The sequence below is a fragment of the Rhea pennata genome, chromosome 4, assembly GCF_028389875.1.
Source record: "Rhea pennata isolate bPtePen1 chromosome 4, bPtePen1.pri, whole genome shotgun sequence".
NCBI lineage: Eukaryota > Metazoa > Chordata > Aves > Rheiformes > Rheidae > Rhea > Rhea pennata.
In genome coordinates, this window is record NC_084666.1 from 58,912,353 (window position 1) to 58,933,117 (window position 20,765).

At 38.3% G+C, this 20,765-nt stretch overlaps 1 protein-coding gene across 1 annotated transcript; it reads left to right on the forward strand.

The window, feature by feature from the left end:
• The first annotated feature begins 1,125 nt into the window (after positions 1-1,125).
• On the forward strand, positions 1,126-20,742 carry QRFPR (pyroglutamylated RFamide peptide receptor). The gene is made up of 6 exons (XM_062574800.1): positions 1,126-1,465; positions 15,168-15,326; positions 15,935-15,996; positions 16,828-17,063; positions 18,818-18,915; positions 20,261-20,742. Exons 1-6 carry the CDS (start codon positions 1,126-1,128, stop codon positions 20,653-20,655), a joined length of 1,290 nt encoding a protein of 429 aa, XP_062430784.1. The 3' UTR covers positions 20,656-20,742.
• Positions 20,743-20,765: the final 23 nt, after the last annotated feature.

Consider the following 20,765-nt stretch of genomic DNA (forward strand, 5'->3'; position numbering starts at 1 on the left):
CAAAGTTGCACATTCTTAATGTAATTATTATACTATTTACTATTATACTACTTCTAATAAACAGTCACCAACATATAATAAAGGACAGAGACAAAAAAAAAGTTCACTTTAACCATACAACCTGATTATTTACAGTCTTTAGGTGAGAGATGATTTTCATTTGTAAAGTTCCTGACAGTGCTTGGGTGCTTTTCCGATCAACACTGCAGTCCATGACAAACACTGACAGTCTCTGTTTGGCACTTCTTTATTTATAGTGGGAATGAAAATTTATGAAATGCATGTATTTTTTTTGCTAATGGAAGAGCTTTTAAATGAGATTTCTATCATTAACATGGGAGAAGAAGAGAGGAAATGAAATGAAAAAAGGTATAGGAGAAGGTGCATCAGTAAAGTATATGATGGTTGCTAGGCTCACCTAGCTTAAGGCTGAAATGATTCGGTGAGGGGGGAAAGAAAAAAAGCTGGCTGGAAGAAGTTGGCTTTAGGCTGCACCTAATCCAAGGAAAGATGCTAGGAAAGCTGACCCTGAGAGACACCTGCTTGCTTTACGGAGCCTAAGTTCAGCAGGATAAGTGCAAGCCTAAAAGAGCAAGCTCTTCTGGCTCATGAGGCAGGCATAGAAAAAGATGCAAGGGACTGTCTGAATTTTGGGAATTGTATCTGTCTGCCTGGCGCCTGTCATCTAGAACAAGGCTTGGAAAGAGGGTCCGTGCGGGATCCCGTTCTGAGTACGTTGGTCTCGAGAGCGGCCGTTGGCGGGCACGCGCAGGGCAGCGGCGCCCCCTCCGCGCGCCGCGCTGATTGGCCGCAGCCCCATATAAAGCCCTCCCCTGTCTCCCCCACCCCGCGACCCCCGCCGCGCGCGCGCTGGTCGCGGCGGTTGGCGGCGCCGCCGCCGTCGCCACCTCAAAATTTGCCGCCGCGGCCGCTTCGTCCCCCGCGGACCGCTTGCAGGGGGCCGCGCTGCTGGTTTGCCTCGGCTGCGCCTCCTATTCCCCGCGCCCCCTTGTCTCCCGGTGCGGCGCCGCCCGCGCAGTCGGCTCTGAGTGCTTGGGCCGGCGATGGAGCGGCGCCGGCCACCCGGGCGGGCGCGCTGAGGGAGTCGGGGGGCTGGGCGGCGCCATGCGGTCCCTGAACATCACCCCGGAGCAGTTCGCGCAGCTCCTGCGGGACAACAACGTGACGCGGGAGCAGTTCATCGCCCTCTACGGGCTGGAGCCGCTGGTGTACATCCCGGAGCTGCCGGGGCGTACCAAGGTGGCCTTCGTGCTCATCTGCATGCTCATCTTCGCGCTAGCGCTCTTCGGCAACTGCCTAGTGCTCTACGTGGTGACCCGCAGCAAAGCCATGAGGACCGTCACCAACATCTTTATCTGCTCCCTGGCGCTCAGCGACCTTCTCATCGCCTTCTTCTGCGTCCCCTTCACTATGCTGCAAAACATCTCCTCCAACTGGCTCGGCGGTGGGTGTCGGGGACCCGGGCCGCGGCGGCCGGTTCCGGGCCGTTACGGCGTTGCCGACGGCTGGGGAAGGCGGAGAGGCTGCTGTGGGGCAGCGCTTGTCGCCGCAAAACCCCACGTGAAGCCGCTGGTTCCCCCACCCTCCCCATCCCCCTTTCCCTTCCCCTCCCCGCCCGCGAGGGGCTCGAAGGGTGGCAGGTGTCGCGCGGCCGTTGGGCGCCGCGCCAGGGGCGAGCGCGGTGACCGGCCGGTGAAGGGGCTGCAGGTCTCTCCGTACGTTTAATAGAAAAGTAATTAGCAGTGTTATTTCCGTGAACTGAGCACGCCTGTGAAGTTCTTCGTACTCTTACAGCGTTTATACTTTTCTAAACTTCAGACATCTGTGCTCTTGGGAGCCCTTGGGCATGCTCAGGCGTTCACACGCTTTACCACGGAATTACAGTTTTATCTCTAGGTGTTTAATTCCTTATCTTCAGTGTGCTGTGAGTTGCTTTTCAGCAGAATTAGATGATTGCTGCACCACTGCTTCAAGTTATGTTAAACCTCTTGTGCTTTTGTGCTCGTGTCTTGTTAAAAGTTGCAGTACATTTGTAAGAAACTACAGATTGTGTGGTGCAGATGAGACTGTTTTATTTTTCTTCCCCTCTCACCCCCAAGTAATGATATCTAACTGGCAAGTAAAATATCATTCCATCTTTATTCAACTTAAATTCCTTTGAGACTGGTAGACTTGCAGTTGGACCCTTTTAACCCTTCTCTAGAAAAAAGTACATCCTTGGAAAAACAGGATGGGAGGCAGTGAGAAAATGTGTTATAGAATATTCTGAATTTATGAGCTGCTTATATGCAGAGTCAAGTATCTTGGTATTTGACTTGGATATTTATAAATAAGCTTATCTGTAAACCAGCTGTAAAGGATCAGCTTTTTCTGGGATTGCAGGATAGAAAATTTCATGACAACTATTACTCTTACGCAGAATTTTCATTTATGTTGGAACGATGAATTATTTTTAAGACTTGCTTGTGTCTTTGGATTTATGTTATATTCCCACTGATGATGTGAAGGACCTTTGGTAAGGTGATGCCTAGAAGGTGTAATTTTTTGCATCATATTTGCAAAGAAGTAGAGCTGCAAAAAGACAAAGGTGAATTAACATTACAAAAGGGCAGTTATTTTCCTTTTCCTGATCTTTAGACAGTGGTTGGCAACCATATGTGGGAAAAAATATAAGGGATGGTTTTGCAGCAGGCAAGATCTTGTTCTTCTGCAAATTGAAATATTTGTAACTGAAAGGATGTTAATACAGTGGCACCATTATATTTCAGTTATCCAGGTTTCCTGTGGTTCTGCTGTTTAGAGTTGGTGAAGGTTACCTTCAGAACATGGAGAATTAACTCCAGTACAGTTGATAGGCTAAAATACGGGCTGCAAATTGGCAGATCAGAGGAGACTTGAAAACCACACTGCTGAAAGTCTAACCTAATGAGAAGTAAGCTTTACTTTTTATCTCAAAACTAGGAACTTTGTAGGTGAAATGCTGAATAGAGGGTTATAGAGGTAATTATAGGGGTAAGGACAATGAAAAAATATTTCTGTGAAGCTGTTTTATTTTCTCACAAGCTGTCTTCGAGGGAGGCTACTAATGTTTTAAATCAGTAGAAGTGCTGAACTCTAAAATTAATAAGCACGTGTAATTAAATTAATGGAATACGTTAGTATTTACTTTTGATACCAAAAATTAATGGAATACATTGATAGCTACTTTTGCATGCCCGTGTTCTGACTATTTTATCTGCAGTTCTCCTTGCTTAAACAGAATACAAAAGAAAGCTTTTGGAGGAATCAAGAGATTTCACATAGAGGGGATGACTAGACTGAATTGCTTCCTGTAAAGATAACAAATAGGATCTCTCTCAAAGGGGCACTCCAATCTGTCAGCTTGAGAGCCCACATCTGACCAGAGTCATCTAGAAGGCGGGTGGGAAGAAGCCACTGCTAGAGGTGAACTGCTGCAGATACGGCAGAGGCAAGCAGAGTGATGTAGGGAAAGGAAAGGTAATGTTTTCATTTACCTTCTCTTATTGGAGATGCTTGAGAAAATCTAGAAGCAGTGATGTAAAAAGTAGTTGCAGCAGATGCCACTGACTGAAACCCTTGTGTTCAGATATTCAGTAATTAGATATTTTAAAACACACTTCTGTGCAAATTCTGCTGTATGTTTTCTCTACCCTCTTGCTGTGCTAGAACATCTTCAAGAGAAGTGCATCTATATGTCCCATTGACTTTGATATCAACCTCTATGGGTTTATAAAAATAATTAACTTTCAGTAATGCAGTACTGATAGGATATAATAAGTAACGTATTTGAATAATGTTACCTTTGACTGTTGAAAAAGACTTAAGTAAAATTCAGGGAAACAAATGAGCTATAAATTGATGGCATTCAATTTCCTGAGGCTCACACTGTGAAGCATGAACAGTGATTACAGTCATATTGCAAACTGGAGCCTACCAGAGTAGGAAGAGTCTTTCTCTTGCTGGCTTTACTGGTTTAGTTTTTCTTTTGCCTCCTGTTTTTTAGTCTGAGAAAGTTTATTCTCATCTACCCTTAGTGCAAGATCTCTATCCAAGTATTGCTAGCTCTGTTAAGAACAAGGCACTTTGGCTGCCATAATGTATCCATGCTGGAAAAAGTGGTGCATCTTGAGACGCTTCCTACTAGAAATATATTTGGGTTCTTAAGCGTTTGAGGTCATTTTATTTCTTGATTTTTATCTGCACTTGCATCACTAAAACACCTGTACTAGGTTATGTGAACTGAGATATAGGTGTGTTTTTCTCACTGGCCTCTGAATTGGATTTGATTCTGTATTTGCATGCTTATATGCATATGTTTTGTTTCCTTCCACTTTCTCCTGTTCTCGCTTCCAAAAAATCTGTAGCAGAACAGAATAGGAGGTGTGATGGCAGAACTGCTAACACCTTTGATTATTGAGATTGTACATACAAACACAAGAACAGTCACTCTTTTTGAGCAGTTGTTAATTTTTAAGGCATTTTGGGAGTGCTATTGGAAAGGACTAATCACCATTTTAGTGCATCTGAAGTGGAGGATGTAGTACTTTCATCCCAAAGGATTCCAGATGTGTAGTTTATGATAGAACGCCAGAGAAAACATTGATAGCTGGTCATGTAAAATAGTGCAAATTGTGAATTGCAAAGAGTGGCAGCTATGACAGTATGTCTAAATTCTTTAGAAACTGAAGATTTCTCATTATCAGTGCATTATATTTATTAGAACCTGGTTCACTTCTGACAGAGATGGAAAAGACTAAGGCACTGGCATGACTTCTTCCTTGGTGTATTCCTTAATACTTTTTAACTTCACTTACAATTCAGTAACTGCAGTTTCAAGAAGCTGAATGTGCCTCCTTTTGCCCGGTGATTATCCAATGTTAGCATAGAACTGCTAGCTCTACACAGGCAGCAACTGGAAACATCTTGGTCATCTGCTTCGTGACCAAAACCAGGTGAATTAGTCTCACACACTTTTACAGATTCTTAAATGATCAGAGAACCAAAGGTAAGACTGTCATTTTAACAGTGATACAATGTGTTATTTATACTTTGCCGTTAAGAAGGCTGTGATTTCTAGAAGACCTTTTAATGCAAGTGCTGCAAACTAATCTCTATATAAAGTGGAAGATATAGTGTAAAAAAATTTAAAGTTGTGACTTTGTCATAGATGATCACTGGGATCATATTTATTAATAAAGATGGATAAAATGGGAAATTGAATAAGAGGCTAATCAATACATATTGCAAACAGGCAATCTCAGTGCAAACTAGGTCAGCTGAAGATGCTGCTTTCATATGATCCATAGACAAGAGAGAACAATAGAGGTCTCATTGTCATACTCGTGGCAGTATCATTAAAGATAAATTTTGGCTTTTGTGCCTGTTAGGCTAAACGTTACATGAGATGCTTTGTTTTCTGAAAATACGTAGCTGAGTAAAAGCAGGATCTGTAGTACTGCTTGAAGCAACGGGAAAACAACTCTTGATGTATAATAGCCCTGGCAAAAGATACGAGCAAGCATCAGGTTACTATAGAGCTGACACTGGTAATGTCTTTCTCACGAATTCCCCATTTTATCAAATGGAATAAATCTTCTCAAAACAGATGCCAGAAGGTGGCTTTTCTCATCATTTACAGAGCAGTGAATCATCTGAGGCACTACTGGACACACAAACAGCATTTGAGAGGCCTTCAAGTATCTTGTCTGGCCTCTGCCTGCTACTGCAGGAAGGTATGAGTCTTCTGTACATCCACTGTCATATCTCCCTGTTACATACAGAGGTCTTGCTTACTAAAGGCATCTAAAAGAGCAGTAGATGTCTGGTATTAGGCAGTTCAGTTGCTACTTGGTAACAGCTCCTTAATATGTAAAGGCTAGGGTGAGAACTAAGTTGCATATTGTAGTCAGTTCTCTGTTTAGGGTGTTCTCAGTTTTTAGGCAGCTGTCTTATATCAAGAGTTAGGTGTCTCGGCTTAGGATGTTTTCCATGTTAGATTGTGTAAATATCCACCTGAGAGATTAAAAATAAATCTTAGTAATAAGCTTTTTATTATTATTATTTTGTCTGATACTCCTAGACATCTCTACAGAATCTCATGTCTGTTCTTCAGCATGGTATTAGAAACTTGTTCACTCTGACTTCTGGAATTTTCTTTGATACTGAACGATCTCCAAATGATCTCAAACTCTACTGACATACTGTTAAATATGTTCAACTGATCCATACTAGACAGTAAAACAGGACATGAGAGATTCAGCTATTTGAATCTCCTATTTTTAAGGTTTTCTGGTTTTCTGATCATAAACATCTTAAATCAAGTCAGGGATGTAAGAAAGATACTTTTCCCTCTCACTGTGTAAGAGGTGGTGTCTCAGGATTGGTCTGTTTCCACAAGAACAAGATAATTTTGTAGTTCTATCCTGCCTGTACCAGTGAAATACTGTTTTATCATTCATTTTCCATGGCTCTGCTATTCTGTTGTTTCAGACATTTGCTTATAAGCAGAGGCAGGAATAAAATCCTATATGAAGATAATCTGAGAAGAGATTTTACAGTGAATGCCTTAGCAAAGGAAGTAATAGGCTTAATTTTATAAGAGGGACAAGATGGCACCTGACTAAAATGAAAAGCAGCAAAAGATGCTGACAGAAGGGAACTAATTGTACCCACACACTTAACATAGGGGTTTGTTTGTTTAACTACAAGTTGTACACATCATTAATGGATTTATGTGAGCTGTAAACTCAATGACTGATGTAAAATACTTGCTGTTGCAGTAATCGGTTTAGTGGAGTGGTCACTACCTCCTTTCTGTAGTAGAAATAATCAGATATCTTTGCCTCGTACTGATTGATCCAGGACTGTGCTTGTCATTTACTGCTTCTCTCCCTGTTAGTATGTCCCTCTCTTGGGAGAGAACGGGATCTCTAACCCTTATCCCTCCCAAAAAACTCACCTGTACTATTTGTTTGTACCACAGCTGCTCGTAGTATAGTTTCCTGCAGTAGTTTTGTATTTTTCTAGTAGCAAAGCTTTACTGCTTAGCTGTCCCACATCCTTGCATATTTGTGTTTACATTTCTCACTTGTTGATTGCTGCATTTAGAAATAAGTTGCTGCTGATTTTAGTTTACCTTTGAGACTCTGTGGTGCCTGTTGCAGTGGTCTAAACCCATAAGCAGAGAAGCTACATGTGAACCTTGGAGGAAAGAGAGTGGATGATGCCGGGATGGGATAGCTTGCTGAGCTAGTCCAATCTGTGTGGTACACTTTTTGAAATCACAGCATAGAGGCAGTGGTCTGGACTCTATGATGTGTTGATAACTAAATTATGGGTTCTTCAAGGTGCCTGGTTTAATTGTGTGGGTCCGTACCATGCCATTTCTTCTCAATTGCTGTAGCTGACCATACATAACCAGACTAAGCTAGCACGGATCTTCCTATCATGTGCCACACTTGTACCTTCTTCTGGACAGATGTGTGTAAATTGTGTTTTTTCCTCTGTATGTAACATATGAGGGACTTGTGCATCACAGATTATATATTGCAGACATAGAATTCCTGTATACCCAAGAACTGATATGAAACAATGTGTTACCCAGAGTAGTTTGAAGGACCTTCAAGCGTGTCATCTGTTATATGGTGGAAACAGTTTTGTTTTATCCCCTAAACTTACATAATACAAAAAACCTGGACCTTGCTTTTACCATATGAGTTGGAGAGAACTGGTTTATGTACTGTGATAAGAGATTTACTCCATAGAGTTAAGCACAAGGGTTTGATCAATAACATTTTAACAGAGCCAGTAGCAGTTTAATCTTTATCACAAAATGGTTTTAGAAATATACTTTTCAAAAATCCAAATAAAAGAAAAAAAATGATGTTTTATATGGAGATAGGAAGATACGAAGATTTGCTTAAGGGGACATCATTTATGTTTGCAATTTGCTGAGTCTGTTATCCTTAGGGAAAACTCTAATCACTGAATAAACCATCCACTTTTCAGCCATGCATAAGGAATACTTTGGGGAACCTCTTAGCCTTTTAAAAAGGAGAAGCAATTAGTTATTTTAATTCCCAGTAATCTTGTGGAAATTATTTTTCTTTCCCCATTGGAAATGATCAGCATTACATGCTTCCGTGTTGTTTTCAGTAACAATTTATTAGACGTATTTACTGAAAGGTTTATTTTGTAGAAATTTAAATATTTTAATATGTACTTAAAATATTAGATAAAATATTTTGTAAAATTTTCAAAAAAGCAACATGTTTTTGCATTGAGAGAATTTAAGTAGAAAAGGCCAAAAAGATACTTTTCTAGCAAGTTTTTGAATGACTTTTTAAAAATCTTTAGAAAACTGTAATCTTTCCACTCTGTGTTGGAGACACTGTAGCAGTTTGATTAAGATAAAAGATTAATTATCAGAGCAAAGTTCCAGCTTAGAAATAAATGATGGAGCTTCCCTTATCTTATGTTTCTTAAGTGAAACAGTTTGGCTTCAGCAAATCAGTAGATCTAAATGAGCAGCCAGCTTGATTTATAGAAGTTTTTATCTTGTTTGATATCTGTACTTTATAGCTATTTTCCTAGAAAGGGGTTCTCTTGCCACTTGAAACTCATTAAAACATATTATCTTTTTTAAATAAAGATAGTTGTCTCACAACGTTTTTGCTATATAAGAGGATATTTTAAATGTTTATATGTATGGCATTTTCCCTTAAGGAAACTTGATATGTTATGTCAGAAAATAATGAATAGCTATATTGCTCTCATTAGCTAAGTACTGTGAAGTTTTGGGGTGAAAGTTTCACCATAATTAAAATGCAGGACTGAGTTATTTTCAATAGTGTTACCTGTAGGCAGTGAATGAACTGTTCTAACTGATGTATCAATCAAGTTTATTTGAAAAAGTAGATCTTATCTTCTCCAACCTCATTTTTAGTCATAGGTTTGAAGAGAAAAGCATACTTTTCCACATACACAAAAGATGGGTAGCTTGTGAAACAAAAGAAAACAGTTTTAGCTGTTGTTTTCTTGATAGTGACTGTGGATTTATGTTGATGATCAGTCAAGACAGCGTATACCAGGTTTCTAAAAATGTTCTTAAAACATTCTTCATTGTTATTTCGATGTATGTGGTAGCAGGAAAACATTTCATCTTCCCTTCCTTCCCTCACAAAATCAAATGTTTCTTTTGTCCAGATGCTGGTTAGCTTAATAAACCCCCAAACAATACAAGGAGTGAGCTTTAAACAATCTGCCTAAGACTTCCTTCTCTTAAGTGGCTTCTATTCTTTGCTTCTTTACGTTACTCTTTCGTTAGTTGTCCTGTCTAGATAGCATCTGAAATTTTGTTCTGAAGAATATAATGCTAATAAATAAATAAGCCCTTTCAAGTGTCTTTATCATGAAAATAAAATCAAAGCCATTCTTCTTCTCAGATGGCTTGGGAGATAGAGAACGTCATTATGTTCTCAATCCAATGCTGATTTGTTGCATATGAGTGTATCATGACAAGGACATAGTACCTGATACCAATAACTGAAGTATCTAGCAACTATCTTCCAAAGGGGGGGGGGGGAGGGGAGGGATTTCATTGGTGAATGGCTGAACCGCTCAATTGCTCTTGCTGTCAGACCTCTTGCCACTGCAGTTATTCTGTGTTTGCTTTGAAACTTTAATGTGAGAACTGTCTGTGCTATCACACAGCAAATTAAAGTTTAGGAAATGCCTTCAGTGAAGAATATCTTGATATGAAGAGGCAAAGGTTTTGTATCTATTCTATTGAATTGGCATTGAGAGTGTTTGGATCAAGAAGTAGGCTGAAGTGCTGCTGATTGGCATAATGATGGAAAACTGAGAAGTGATAAAACTGTTAGTGAACAGAAAGCTATTAGCTGTTAAACCTTATTCTCTCCAAACTGTATGCTGCATTGGCTGCATCTTTATAAGCTTGGTTAGGAAAAAAGGCCACAAGGAAAATGGTGTATTCCTTCAGAATCATCTGTTGCTCTGTGATAAGCCCGAGTATAAACATATGAAAATTAGCCTGACATGTTTTGAATATATGACAGTGTTTCAGATAGGGAGCTGTTTCTTACCAATCTTTATCAATTTTTAAATTACACTCAATTTTTAAATTACACTATCTAAACTATAATGTGCTAGCATAATTTGTGGCTTTTTTTTGTTTTGTTTTTTACAAAACATGTACATTTTGTTTATAATGGAAATCAGCATTTTTTTCAGTTTTTCTAGAAGGGGCTTTCAACTAACAAGCATTTGAGATCGGAATTGTAACAGTTGTTGCTGCAGTTGAAGTTTATTCTCCATGAATGGGTTAAATATTAATTGAAATATGCATGTATTATTGGACCAGGGTCTAGACCTCAGTACCTGTTTCCTAAGAGGGTTCATTAATACCTGCAAAGTTACATGCTCACTCTTACATTTTTCTGGCTTTACAAATCCTCTAATATTCTTGCCGAGTGATTTATTTCAGACAGAAAGCCAGAAGGTGTTGCCCTTCCAGGATATCTGGGGGACCTGGTGATAAGGCTTTCCCCCTCAAGGGGTCTTTGAATTCTTGTTGAGAAACATGAATTCCAGTCACTTTTTTTCACACTTCACGTGTTCAGTGAGTACAGCATTCACCCAATTTATGGAAAGTGAAGGAAGAAGAGATGCCACATCTTTGTTTTGAGCACACTGTGATCCAGTAAAGCCTTCCTTATAATCAAGTCTTAAAAGCAAGGTTGTATTTAGTATCTTAACTAGTGTGTCTAGTTTTGGACCCCCAGTACAAGAAAGAAGTTAATAGAGTGGAATGAGTTCAGCAGAAAGTCATGCAGATGGTTGGGGCAGGAGCACTTACCCTTTGAGGAAAAGCTGAGGGAACATGGCTTGTTCAGTCTGAAGAAGCAGCAGTCTTGGGGAGATCTAATATCATTTTGCTGTATGTGTGAGGAGTTTATTGAAAACATGAACCCAGGCTCTCTATAGTGGTGCATGGTGGGTAAATGAAAGACTACAGGCCAAAACAAGATATTTGAACTGGATGTAAGGAAGATGTTTTTCCTTGCGAGAACAGTCCAGCAGAGGAAGAGGTTGCCAATAGATGTTGTGCTTTCTCCAACTTCAGAGATTAAGATCTGACTGGAAAAAATGTGGAGCAACCCGATCTGGTCCCATAGCTGAGCTTGCTCTGAGCAGGAGGTTGGACTAGAGACCTGAAGTCCTTTCAAACCTGAGTGATTCTGTGATTCTCTTCTTGTCAAGACTGAGGCAACTCTGCAAGGCCATGCTGGGAACCTGTTGCCTGGGAGTATCTGCAGGAAGAGAGTGGTAGAGTCAGCACTTTGAAGATTAGGCAGATTCCAAAGAACAAAAAGGCAATTAGACCTCCACATCCATCTGAAGCCCTTTCAAAGATCTAGTTCTAACTCAGCAACAACAAGCTTTCTGTGAAAAAGAAATAAAATTTAGGGTTTGTGGATTTGAAGTGCTTTGAAAAAAACTACTGAAGAATTATTCTCCATATATGTGCTCAGTTTTCAGATTATCACTGGAATAATCAGGGTGGTCACACAAAGCTTTTTAACAATCTGAAATAAGGATTCCAGGTGGTCTTTTTCATCTTTATCTCTCCCTCCCCCTCCATTCTGGAATAGTTATCTTATTTAAACATAAATATGATTCTCATTTTCCATTTGTACAAAAGTGGAGAGTGAGGTTTGAAAATGTAGGCTCTATATAGCTTACTGCATTGAAAGACTTAGAGAAAATCTTCAGTCATTGTCTATGCAGTTTGGAATGGCTGATATCTGTTTATAAATCATGAAGGTGTTGAAAACTAAGATTAGAACTGTCTTTTTTTGTGAAAACATATCCTATTTAGTCAAGTATAGTGACCTTGGTATCTTAAAGGATTGAATACCATTCAAACATAGTTAAGGATAATGGAGCTGTATCGAAAGCATATTGACGCCAGATCTAATTTGAGTTTGATGAACATCTCATAATTTCAGAAGATAGGAAGCTTTTGTATAGAGAGGATGACAACTCAAGGCAAGCAAAAGAGCCCTAAAGCGATATTGTATGTTAATGTGAGTTGATACTCGGAGACCTTGACCTTAGTGGTATGAGAAGCTTTGGGGAGGTTGAAATACTGTTCTATTTTTACTATAGATACGTATGAAGTAGCTTTTAGCTGATATTCTTTTGAAAATTTCAGATTATTTCCTTGTTATAAAAATGAGTATGACTGGCTGTTTTCCTTTGGCCGCAAAGGTTCAGTCCCTCAAAGAACCAAAATACATGCTGTATGACTGAGCATGTGTTTCTGTTTCAGCCAGCTCAGTCTGTAGTGAAAAGCATCCTTTTGTATCACATTTCTGGAAGTGGTAATGTCCTCTGTAATTTAGTACAGCAGGATCAATCTGTAGATACTATGCAGATTCTTTTACTACCTTTGTAATAGTTGCTTCCATGTAACTTAGTTGATTAGTTTCTCTACATTTTCTCTGAAGAGACAAGAGTCTGCAGACTTTTCTCCTGGCGACTCAGTTAAAGGCATAGTGGTAGCCTATGCTGTCTTCAGTGCACAGTTATTGGGAAGAAAATAAGGAGAAGGTATCAGTAAAAGGCAATGAAAGTACAAAATCTTATGGATCTTTTCACTCTTTCTTTGGGTGTTGCTGCCTGTTGAACTTTGTTCTATTTGCTCTCTGAATAGTTACATGTAAGATGAAAATTCCATCAAGCTATTATAATTTTAGTGAAAGTCACTGATTTTTTTTTATTTTTTTCAACTTTTTTTTTTTTTTTAATTGCTTAAGTAGGATAACAGACCGACATTGCTTGACTTCTGAAGAATTATCTGGAATGCTGAGATTTCAGTAAAGGAATAATGCAATATTGAAATAAGATCCATATAATGAAGTACTGTTCAAGTGGACTTAATGTTATTTTTTCCTCTAAACTATAAGAAAGAATCTATGACAGAATATTTTTGCTACAGCTGCAGCACTCAAATTTGGACTCATTAATAAAGTAGAGACTTAATAAACATTTTTCTTTCAAGTACAAATTTTGTTCTTCTGTTGGTTACTTATATCAGGAGTCACTTCCGGCCTACTCCGTCAATGAGAAAAACTGGAAACCAATAATGGAAAACCTTCTTTTGATTCAGTAGGATTTGGATGTGTCTGAGGAATCTTTCAGCTCTGCTTTACTGATGGCAGTAAACTGATTTAGAGATTGTGTGTCATAGCCTCTTATCTGGCTGTCTTCAGTATTTGGCATGTGCAAAGAAAGTGTGATTTGGGCTTGTTCCTTTTATCATCTTGCAATAGAAGTTTCAATCACTTTTGGTTGAAGAATTGTGTGAGTTTGACAAAGTGGGTCTGGTGCTCCTGTGTGTAAGTAGCTCCTGTACTGGACAGGAGTAATGAGAAACTGATGAGATGCTGAGTTGGTGAGATGTTGGTCACATTTCACAAGGGATTTGCCTGATGCACTTACTGAGATAGAGGAAGAAGTTGTAGATATTTTACAGTTGTATAGGTTACAGTTGACATGACAAGATGCCTTATCTTGCTTTTTCTAGCACCCTGCCGGAATACATACTAGCATAGAGAATGTCTGTGGTAAGAAGCAGAAACGTAGCCCAGAGCATCTTACTCCATGCAGTTCCTGCTGACCCTGCTAAGATTTCACTCAAGCTCAAAATAGGGCCATGTGGTATATTTTAATTCTGCTTTAACCAGATCTGCATGGATGCTTGCTGTTTTACTAGGATTGAATATGTACTTGAAAGGTACTTGATTTTCATCCCTTCCCCTTTGTTTTCTTCTTCTCTTTTTGGAGCTACAGTAGCATTTAAAAATTTTTTTTTATTTTTATTTTTTTGCCAGCTGGAATTGGTAAGACCAGTAGCAAAACAGTTTGGCTTTCAGCCTGGCATACTAGAGAGAAGTTTCCCTGTTCCTTGTTACCTTCTTGAAGGGCAGGATTAAGTTTTACTAGTTTCTTGTTTTATTTCTTGCATTTTTGATTTTGTTTTTTTAAATGCATAAGATGCACATAACCGTATCTTAAAGCTTAACTTAAAATTCAATCAGATATTCATCTGGCTGTTTTGAGTTGTATAGATTATCTCATGTGAAGAATAATTAATGATCAAGTATAGGAGATAACCTTTTCATTAACAGCTGAGGTTAACTGATACTCAACTGGAGGGAACTGTGAGAATACAAATGTATAAAATCGCCTTAGAGTCAGAAATACGGACTGAAGGAGAGTAAATGAGAAGTAGGTTAGGAAAAGTGTTAATAAAAGACTTTTAGAGAGAGTCATTCAAATCTAGCTGTTAAGATGGTTGAGCATTGAGAATGAGTAATGGAGAGTGACTAATAATAGGCTAAGAATTAAATACCTACTTTCAGGAAGCTATAGCAGCAATAAAGCATAGATCTGTGCTAGCTGTGCGTAAATACAGCACCTCACAATAGGAGACTGCACAACTCTTGTGAAGCTGCACCCGGGACATGGCATTTAATTTGGGCAGTGTCATTAGCATAATGTGCTAATCAGAGAAAATGGAAAAATGAAGAGATTGAATTAAGCCCGTTAGAGGACTTCTATGTATCACTTGGCAGAATGATTCTGTAACTGCCCAAGTGTACAGAAATTGAAGAGGTATTTAAATGAACAGAAGGAATGTACTGGTAACAGCAGAAAAAGCAAAATTCAGAACAGAAAGCACAAAGACCTTCATAAAACTGAGGGATAATCTGCTGAGATGAACAATAGTATCTCTGTAAGTTGGGGCATTTGAAAGAAGATGTTTGAAGATTTAGTCTTATTTTGTTTTTTACCAAGTCTGACAGATTCAGAGCAAAGCAAGAACTCTTGTTTTTGCAGGTATAATGATGTACAAGACAAGAATAACTATTGAAAGCTCCATTTGATGAATAGCTTAAAAGAGGCAACTTAGCAGTGTAGCTGTTTAAAATAAATATGAGAAGCCTTTTTTTCACAATATCACTTCAGTAATGAAATCTGGTGTTAATTTTTCTTCATGAACTGCAAGAGTTGCATAATTTACCTTCTGACTATTGCAGGTGCCTTTGCTTGCAAGATGGTACCATTTGTTCAATCCACTGCTATTGTAACTGAGATTCTCACGATGACCTGCATTGCTATGGAGAGACATCAGGGAATTGTCCATCCATTGAAAATGAAGTGGCAGTACACCAATAAAAGAGCTTTCACAATGCTTGGTAAGATTTTTAGGCATCTGCAGTATTCATCCTGCACTGACTGTGTGTTTGGAGAATTAATTTTGTGTCTGACTGGTGTAGATGGTATGAAGAGCAAAAGGCACTGATATAACTAGTGATACAGAGGTGGAGTTAATGCTGAATGTAAAAATGTTTATAAAATGGCTTAAGGATAGTGTCTAGATAGTGTCTATGTGTGGAGTGATTACTAGCCAGAATTGTGACAATAAATCCTGAGTCAAAGATCTGTTTGACCAGGACTCTGATAGACTTTTGGCAGCCATTTTCTTTAAGAAGAAATATTCAAAATATACAAGTACTGCTAAAAGAATGTCACAGTTGTAAATGGTCCTTCCATTGTAACACAGGGAATGTAAGTAATGTTGCTTATGTAAATTGAATTGTCTTTATGCTCAGATACTGATTAGTGAAGGTAGCTTGAAAGAATGATGACTGAAGAGGATGCTGTTGATGTGAATGTTGTTTGATGAATAACTTAAATCAAGACAATCTAAATTGTTTCACCTGACTCTCACAGGTGAAGTTGTTAAACTTGTTTATTAAAACTTACACTACTTGTTGTATTTAAAATATGTATTTGTTTACAGGCATAGTCTGGTTGCTAGCAGTTATTGTTGGGTCACCTATGTGGCATGTGCAACGGCTTGAGGTATGTTAGATGAAAAGGAAATTTATGTTTTACAGTTAAGGCCTTGCTAGACCTTTTTGCAAGGTTAGCAACAAGATTGAAGAAGCTTCCTGACAAATGAGAGAGAGGATGAACAGAAATGAAGCTTTTGTTCCGTTTACCAGCATGAGAAAGATGAATGATTAGGACTACCATGTTGTGGAAGGAAGACTTCCAGCAGGGACTAGTCACACTCACATACTCCAATTATTTCAAAGAGCAATAATTGCAAATGTTTACTTATGTTTACATAAGCAAAATGTTTACATAAATGTTTACAATGCAAATTGCTTTTGTTTTATAGGTGCACTGATACCCATCAGTGTCAGGGCTTAGATTAATGTTTCAGAATGACATTGTGTTCTCCAGGATGTGGAACTGTATCTAGTTCAAGATGTAATTAGCTAACCATTATAGTTTAAGGAGTTATTATGCACTGTTGGAAAAATGCCTTGTCAGAATCTGTGGTTTGTGAGTCTGCATGTTAATAGGAATGTTTCATTAAAAAGGAATTTTTTGTCACACGTCTACATACTTGTTTCTATTTGCAAAGTATGTAGCCAAGGTTTCCTTTGAAAATCCTGTTTAAAAAAATTTTTGAGCAAGAGTAAAATCGGAGCATGTCCTGACCTTTCTCTGTCATCTTGAGTAAATCCACCACTTCATGAGTAAAGTGATTGGAAGAATTTTCTCACTTCGAAAGGTCTCTCTGTTGAATCTTGGTCATTGTATTAAAAGCAAGGAACACTTCAATGTGCTTCGTCTTTACATTTGTGATAATTAAGTGGCTCATCTCCTTTACACTTGTTACAGGTTAAATATGACTTTCTATATGAAAAAGTTTATATTTGTTGCTTGGAAGAATGGACCAGCCCCATTTATCAGAAGATATATACCACCTTCATTCTCGTTATACTCTTCCTTCTTCCATTGATGTTGATGCTTTTCTTATACACTAAAATTGGTTATGAACTCTGGATTAAGAAACGAGTAGGAGATGCTTCAGTTCTTCAAACAATTCATAGGAAAGAAATGTCTAAAATATCAAGGTTAGTAAATAAAATATCAATGATTGTAAAGTTAAAAAAAACAGCTGGAACTTTAACTTTTAAAAAGCAGGTTCTTTCTTCTAGCAATTCTTGAGAAACAATGCAATGAAGTCTGTCCTTATCCAGTGGGAGGTCTCCAAGCATGGCCCAGATTTTTAAAGCTAACTAGCTATTTATCACTTAATTGCCTGATTTAAGACAATTTAAGCAGACTGTTTTCATCAAAGTATAGAGTATACACTTTGGAAATCAAGCCACTTCAATAAATCTCATATTGTGCATTGTGAAATTCTTGCTTTTAAAAGATGTAGGCTGTAGGTTAGATGATTTGGGAAATTGCTGCTATTTTATTTCCATATGTTCTTTGGAAAGTTCTTTATATAAAGGGTTTTATATAACCCTTCATAGGTTAAGTTGGCACATGAGGAGGGAAAAAAAAAACCAAGCAAATCAGAACTCACTTTAAAAACTACTTTGATATAGTTTAACTTGATATAGCTTCCAAAGAGATATGAATGCCTTGAGATTTGTTGTGCCTTGTGAGATGATCCAGATGGTAAATCTGTATCTGAAAGGTTATAAACCCAATAATTATCCATTGGACAAATAAGTAAGTTTGTTTACATTTATAATAAATTTGCTATTTAACACTATAAATAGACTACCTTTCATATTACCTAATGCTTCTACCTTAATTTGACAAATTGGTCTGTTACCTGACATGCTAGAAACCTCAAACAATTGTCTGCATTGAGGGAAGTATCACATTAAATATGGACTATAATGAAAATACTAGCAAGTAGCTTAAAGACAAATGATTCCTTAGATGAATATCTGAGGAAAGCCTAAAGAGCAGTCCATTATCAATCAAAACTGAAGGAATATGTGATCTAACATCACTTAAGGTAGCATTCATCTAAATTTTATGTTGGTTCTCAGCTTAGTTAATATTTCACATAGCAGCGAGAAGATCCTGTAATTACTGCCAGGGAACGTTTTCTTCTTTAGCTCAAAGGAGAGAGGTGTATCCTGGGATCTATAAACCTAGTTATGTTGATGATATCAAATCAAGAACAATAAATTTATACATATGTAGAATCTGTCACATATCTAAGGCAAGGAGTGCATCTCTTGCTCCTAGCAGCAAAAACTGAGTTTTGGGGGCATAGCTTCACCTGCTCTCTTTCAAATTCTCTGTGTAATGAGGTACTGCAGGTAGAGTCAATGCTCCCAGTTCTAAGAAGAGACACTTATTTTTGAGCTATAATAAGTGGTTTAGTGTAGTGGTTATTACATTTGCTTTACATGCTGAAGGTCCTGGGTTCAAGTCCCAGTGGAACCAGCACCAGGAAATCTTTGGGAGGTTGGACTAGATGATCCCCAGAGGTCCCTTCCAACCTTACTGATTCTGTGTAATTTCAAGTGTTTTTCCCCATCTGTTACTGCTGGAATTGCATTTCACTTAAATGCAGTGAAAATGTGTTGCAAGATATGCTGATGTCATTCTTTATTGCAACTACCACATGCATTGTCTCCCCAAAAGAGAAATGGAAAAAGTTGTTAATTTAAGTACCAGATGTATGTGATACTACAGGTTTTTTATTTCAAAAGGAGTTATGTATTTCAGAGCATTCTCTCACAAGGTTGTTTGCCTCTGCATTCATCAGAATGTACTTAAAGATTTAACTCAATGAAACTTAAGTTAATTTACATAACTTAATAATACAGTATAAAATGTCTTGGTGCACTTTCAGGAAGAAGAAACGAGCAATTGTTATGATGGTGATAGTGGTGTTTCTCTTTGCAGTCTGTTGGGCCCCTTTCCATGTGATTCATATGATGATAGAATACAGTGAGTATCTGCCATGTGTCTTAAAATAAAACTATATTTTTTTCCCCAACAATGGAAGTGCAGTCAGTGAAATGTAAATGCTGCTGCAGCATTCAGTTGTAAGATGCCTTCTGTTAGCAAAGGCTAATGTTGTGCTTATAAATCCTGAATCACTGTCTTGTAATAGAGATACATAATCAACAAGAGATGAATTTTTCTGAAGTCTATGAGTGATAGACAGATCTGCAGAGCTCACAGAAAATGTAAGTACATTTCAAAAACCTCTCATCAGATGTAGTGTTTGGGAGATTAACCTATCTGAAAAATATTTGTGTGTCACACAGGTCTCCTCTTCCCTGGGCAGCTTGACACAGATCTTTTTTAGTGCTATAAACCGTGCTAGATTTTGTGGAGGGGGTGAGAGAAAACACTGTTGGTCTTCCTCCTTCTACATGTGTGCAGTAATATCAGGTGGGACTGTGCAGCTGGCCATGTGTAGGAACACTAAAGAGTTCAGTACCAAGTGTGCACCACTTGCCAAAGGCAACAATAGTTTCTTTTTTCTTCTGTTGAGATAAGATTATAGCAGATAAGTCAGCAGTGCTACAGCCAGTCAGATGAACCAAATCATGTTTATGCCTTGACGGAACCAGAAATGTTGAAGCTGTAACCTTTTAAATTGTCTGGATTGTCCCATATTGAGATTGCCCTGAATTGTTCTATATAGCACTTCACTCTTTCCGCTGTCAATTACAGGGATTATTTCCACTTCTATAAGGCCTTATTTGGCTTACCATGTAAACCCTTGTACAGCTTATTTGAAAGTTTCTTAGTCAAGTGTTTGAATTCAAGAAATTCAGAGTGTTCTGTGATTACAAGCAATTAAAATATATCACCCAGAAGATGCACTTTTTTTTACTACATGAGCCTATCTGTGTCAGCACGGAGAAAGAAGCTTCATATAGTCAGTGAAAAGACAGATACATGTTATCGTGGTAAAGTACTTAAAAATTTCTCATGAATGTGAGACCCAATCAGAGGAATACTTCAATAAACAAAACCTACGTTAGCCTCCTGGAGGCCTTCTGTCACTTGGCCTTTGGGCAAGATTTTTTTAGGGGAAGCTCATGAGTTGTGTCTTTTAGACTACTCCATCCTTCCTTACACGTATTCAAAGTGGGACTGTGTGGTAGGTCTTGATCTTTGCTTGCTGCTGAAATCCTATTGCTAAAATAAAGAACCTCCAGCAAGGCACTTTCATGATACTAGACAAAAGCTTCTAATGCCAGAACTGGATATAGATGGGCTTAATAATGGGTATTCCTACCATTTGGTGCTTATTACATATTTCCTTTGTCCTTTCCAGGTAACTTTGAAAAGAAGTATGATGATGTGACAGTCAAAATGATCTTTGCTATTGTCCAAATTATAGGATTTTTCAATTCTATTTGCAACCCTATTGTTTATGCTTTTATGAATGAAAACTTCAAGAAAAATTTTCTGTCTGCCATCTGCTTTTGTGTTGTCAAAGAAAATGCATCACTAACCAGGCAAATTGGGAACTCGGGGATTACTATGAGGCAGCAAAAAGCAAGTGTTTCTCGAAGAGATCCCACTGATTCGGATGAAGCCAGAAGGGAGGCATTCAGCGATGGCAACATAGAAGTAAAGTTCTGTGATCAGCTGGCTTCCAAAAGGAATTTGAAACAACATCTTATCTCTGACCTCATTGCCCATTCTGCATTAGGAAATGGGCAGTAATATCACAAAGGCTTTTAGAATGGAAAAAGCAGTCCCGTTATCAGATAACTTTGAGCAAACCATTTTAAATATATTTTTCTACTTGGCATGCTACAAGGAGGGGAAAAATA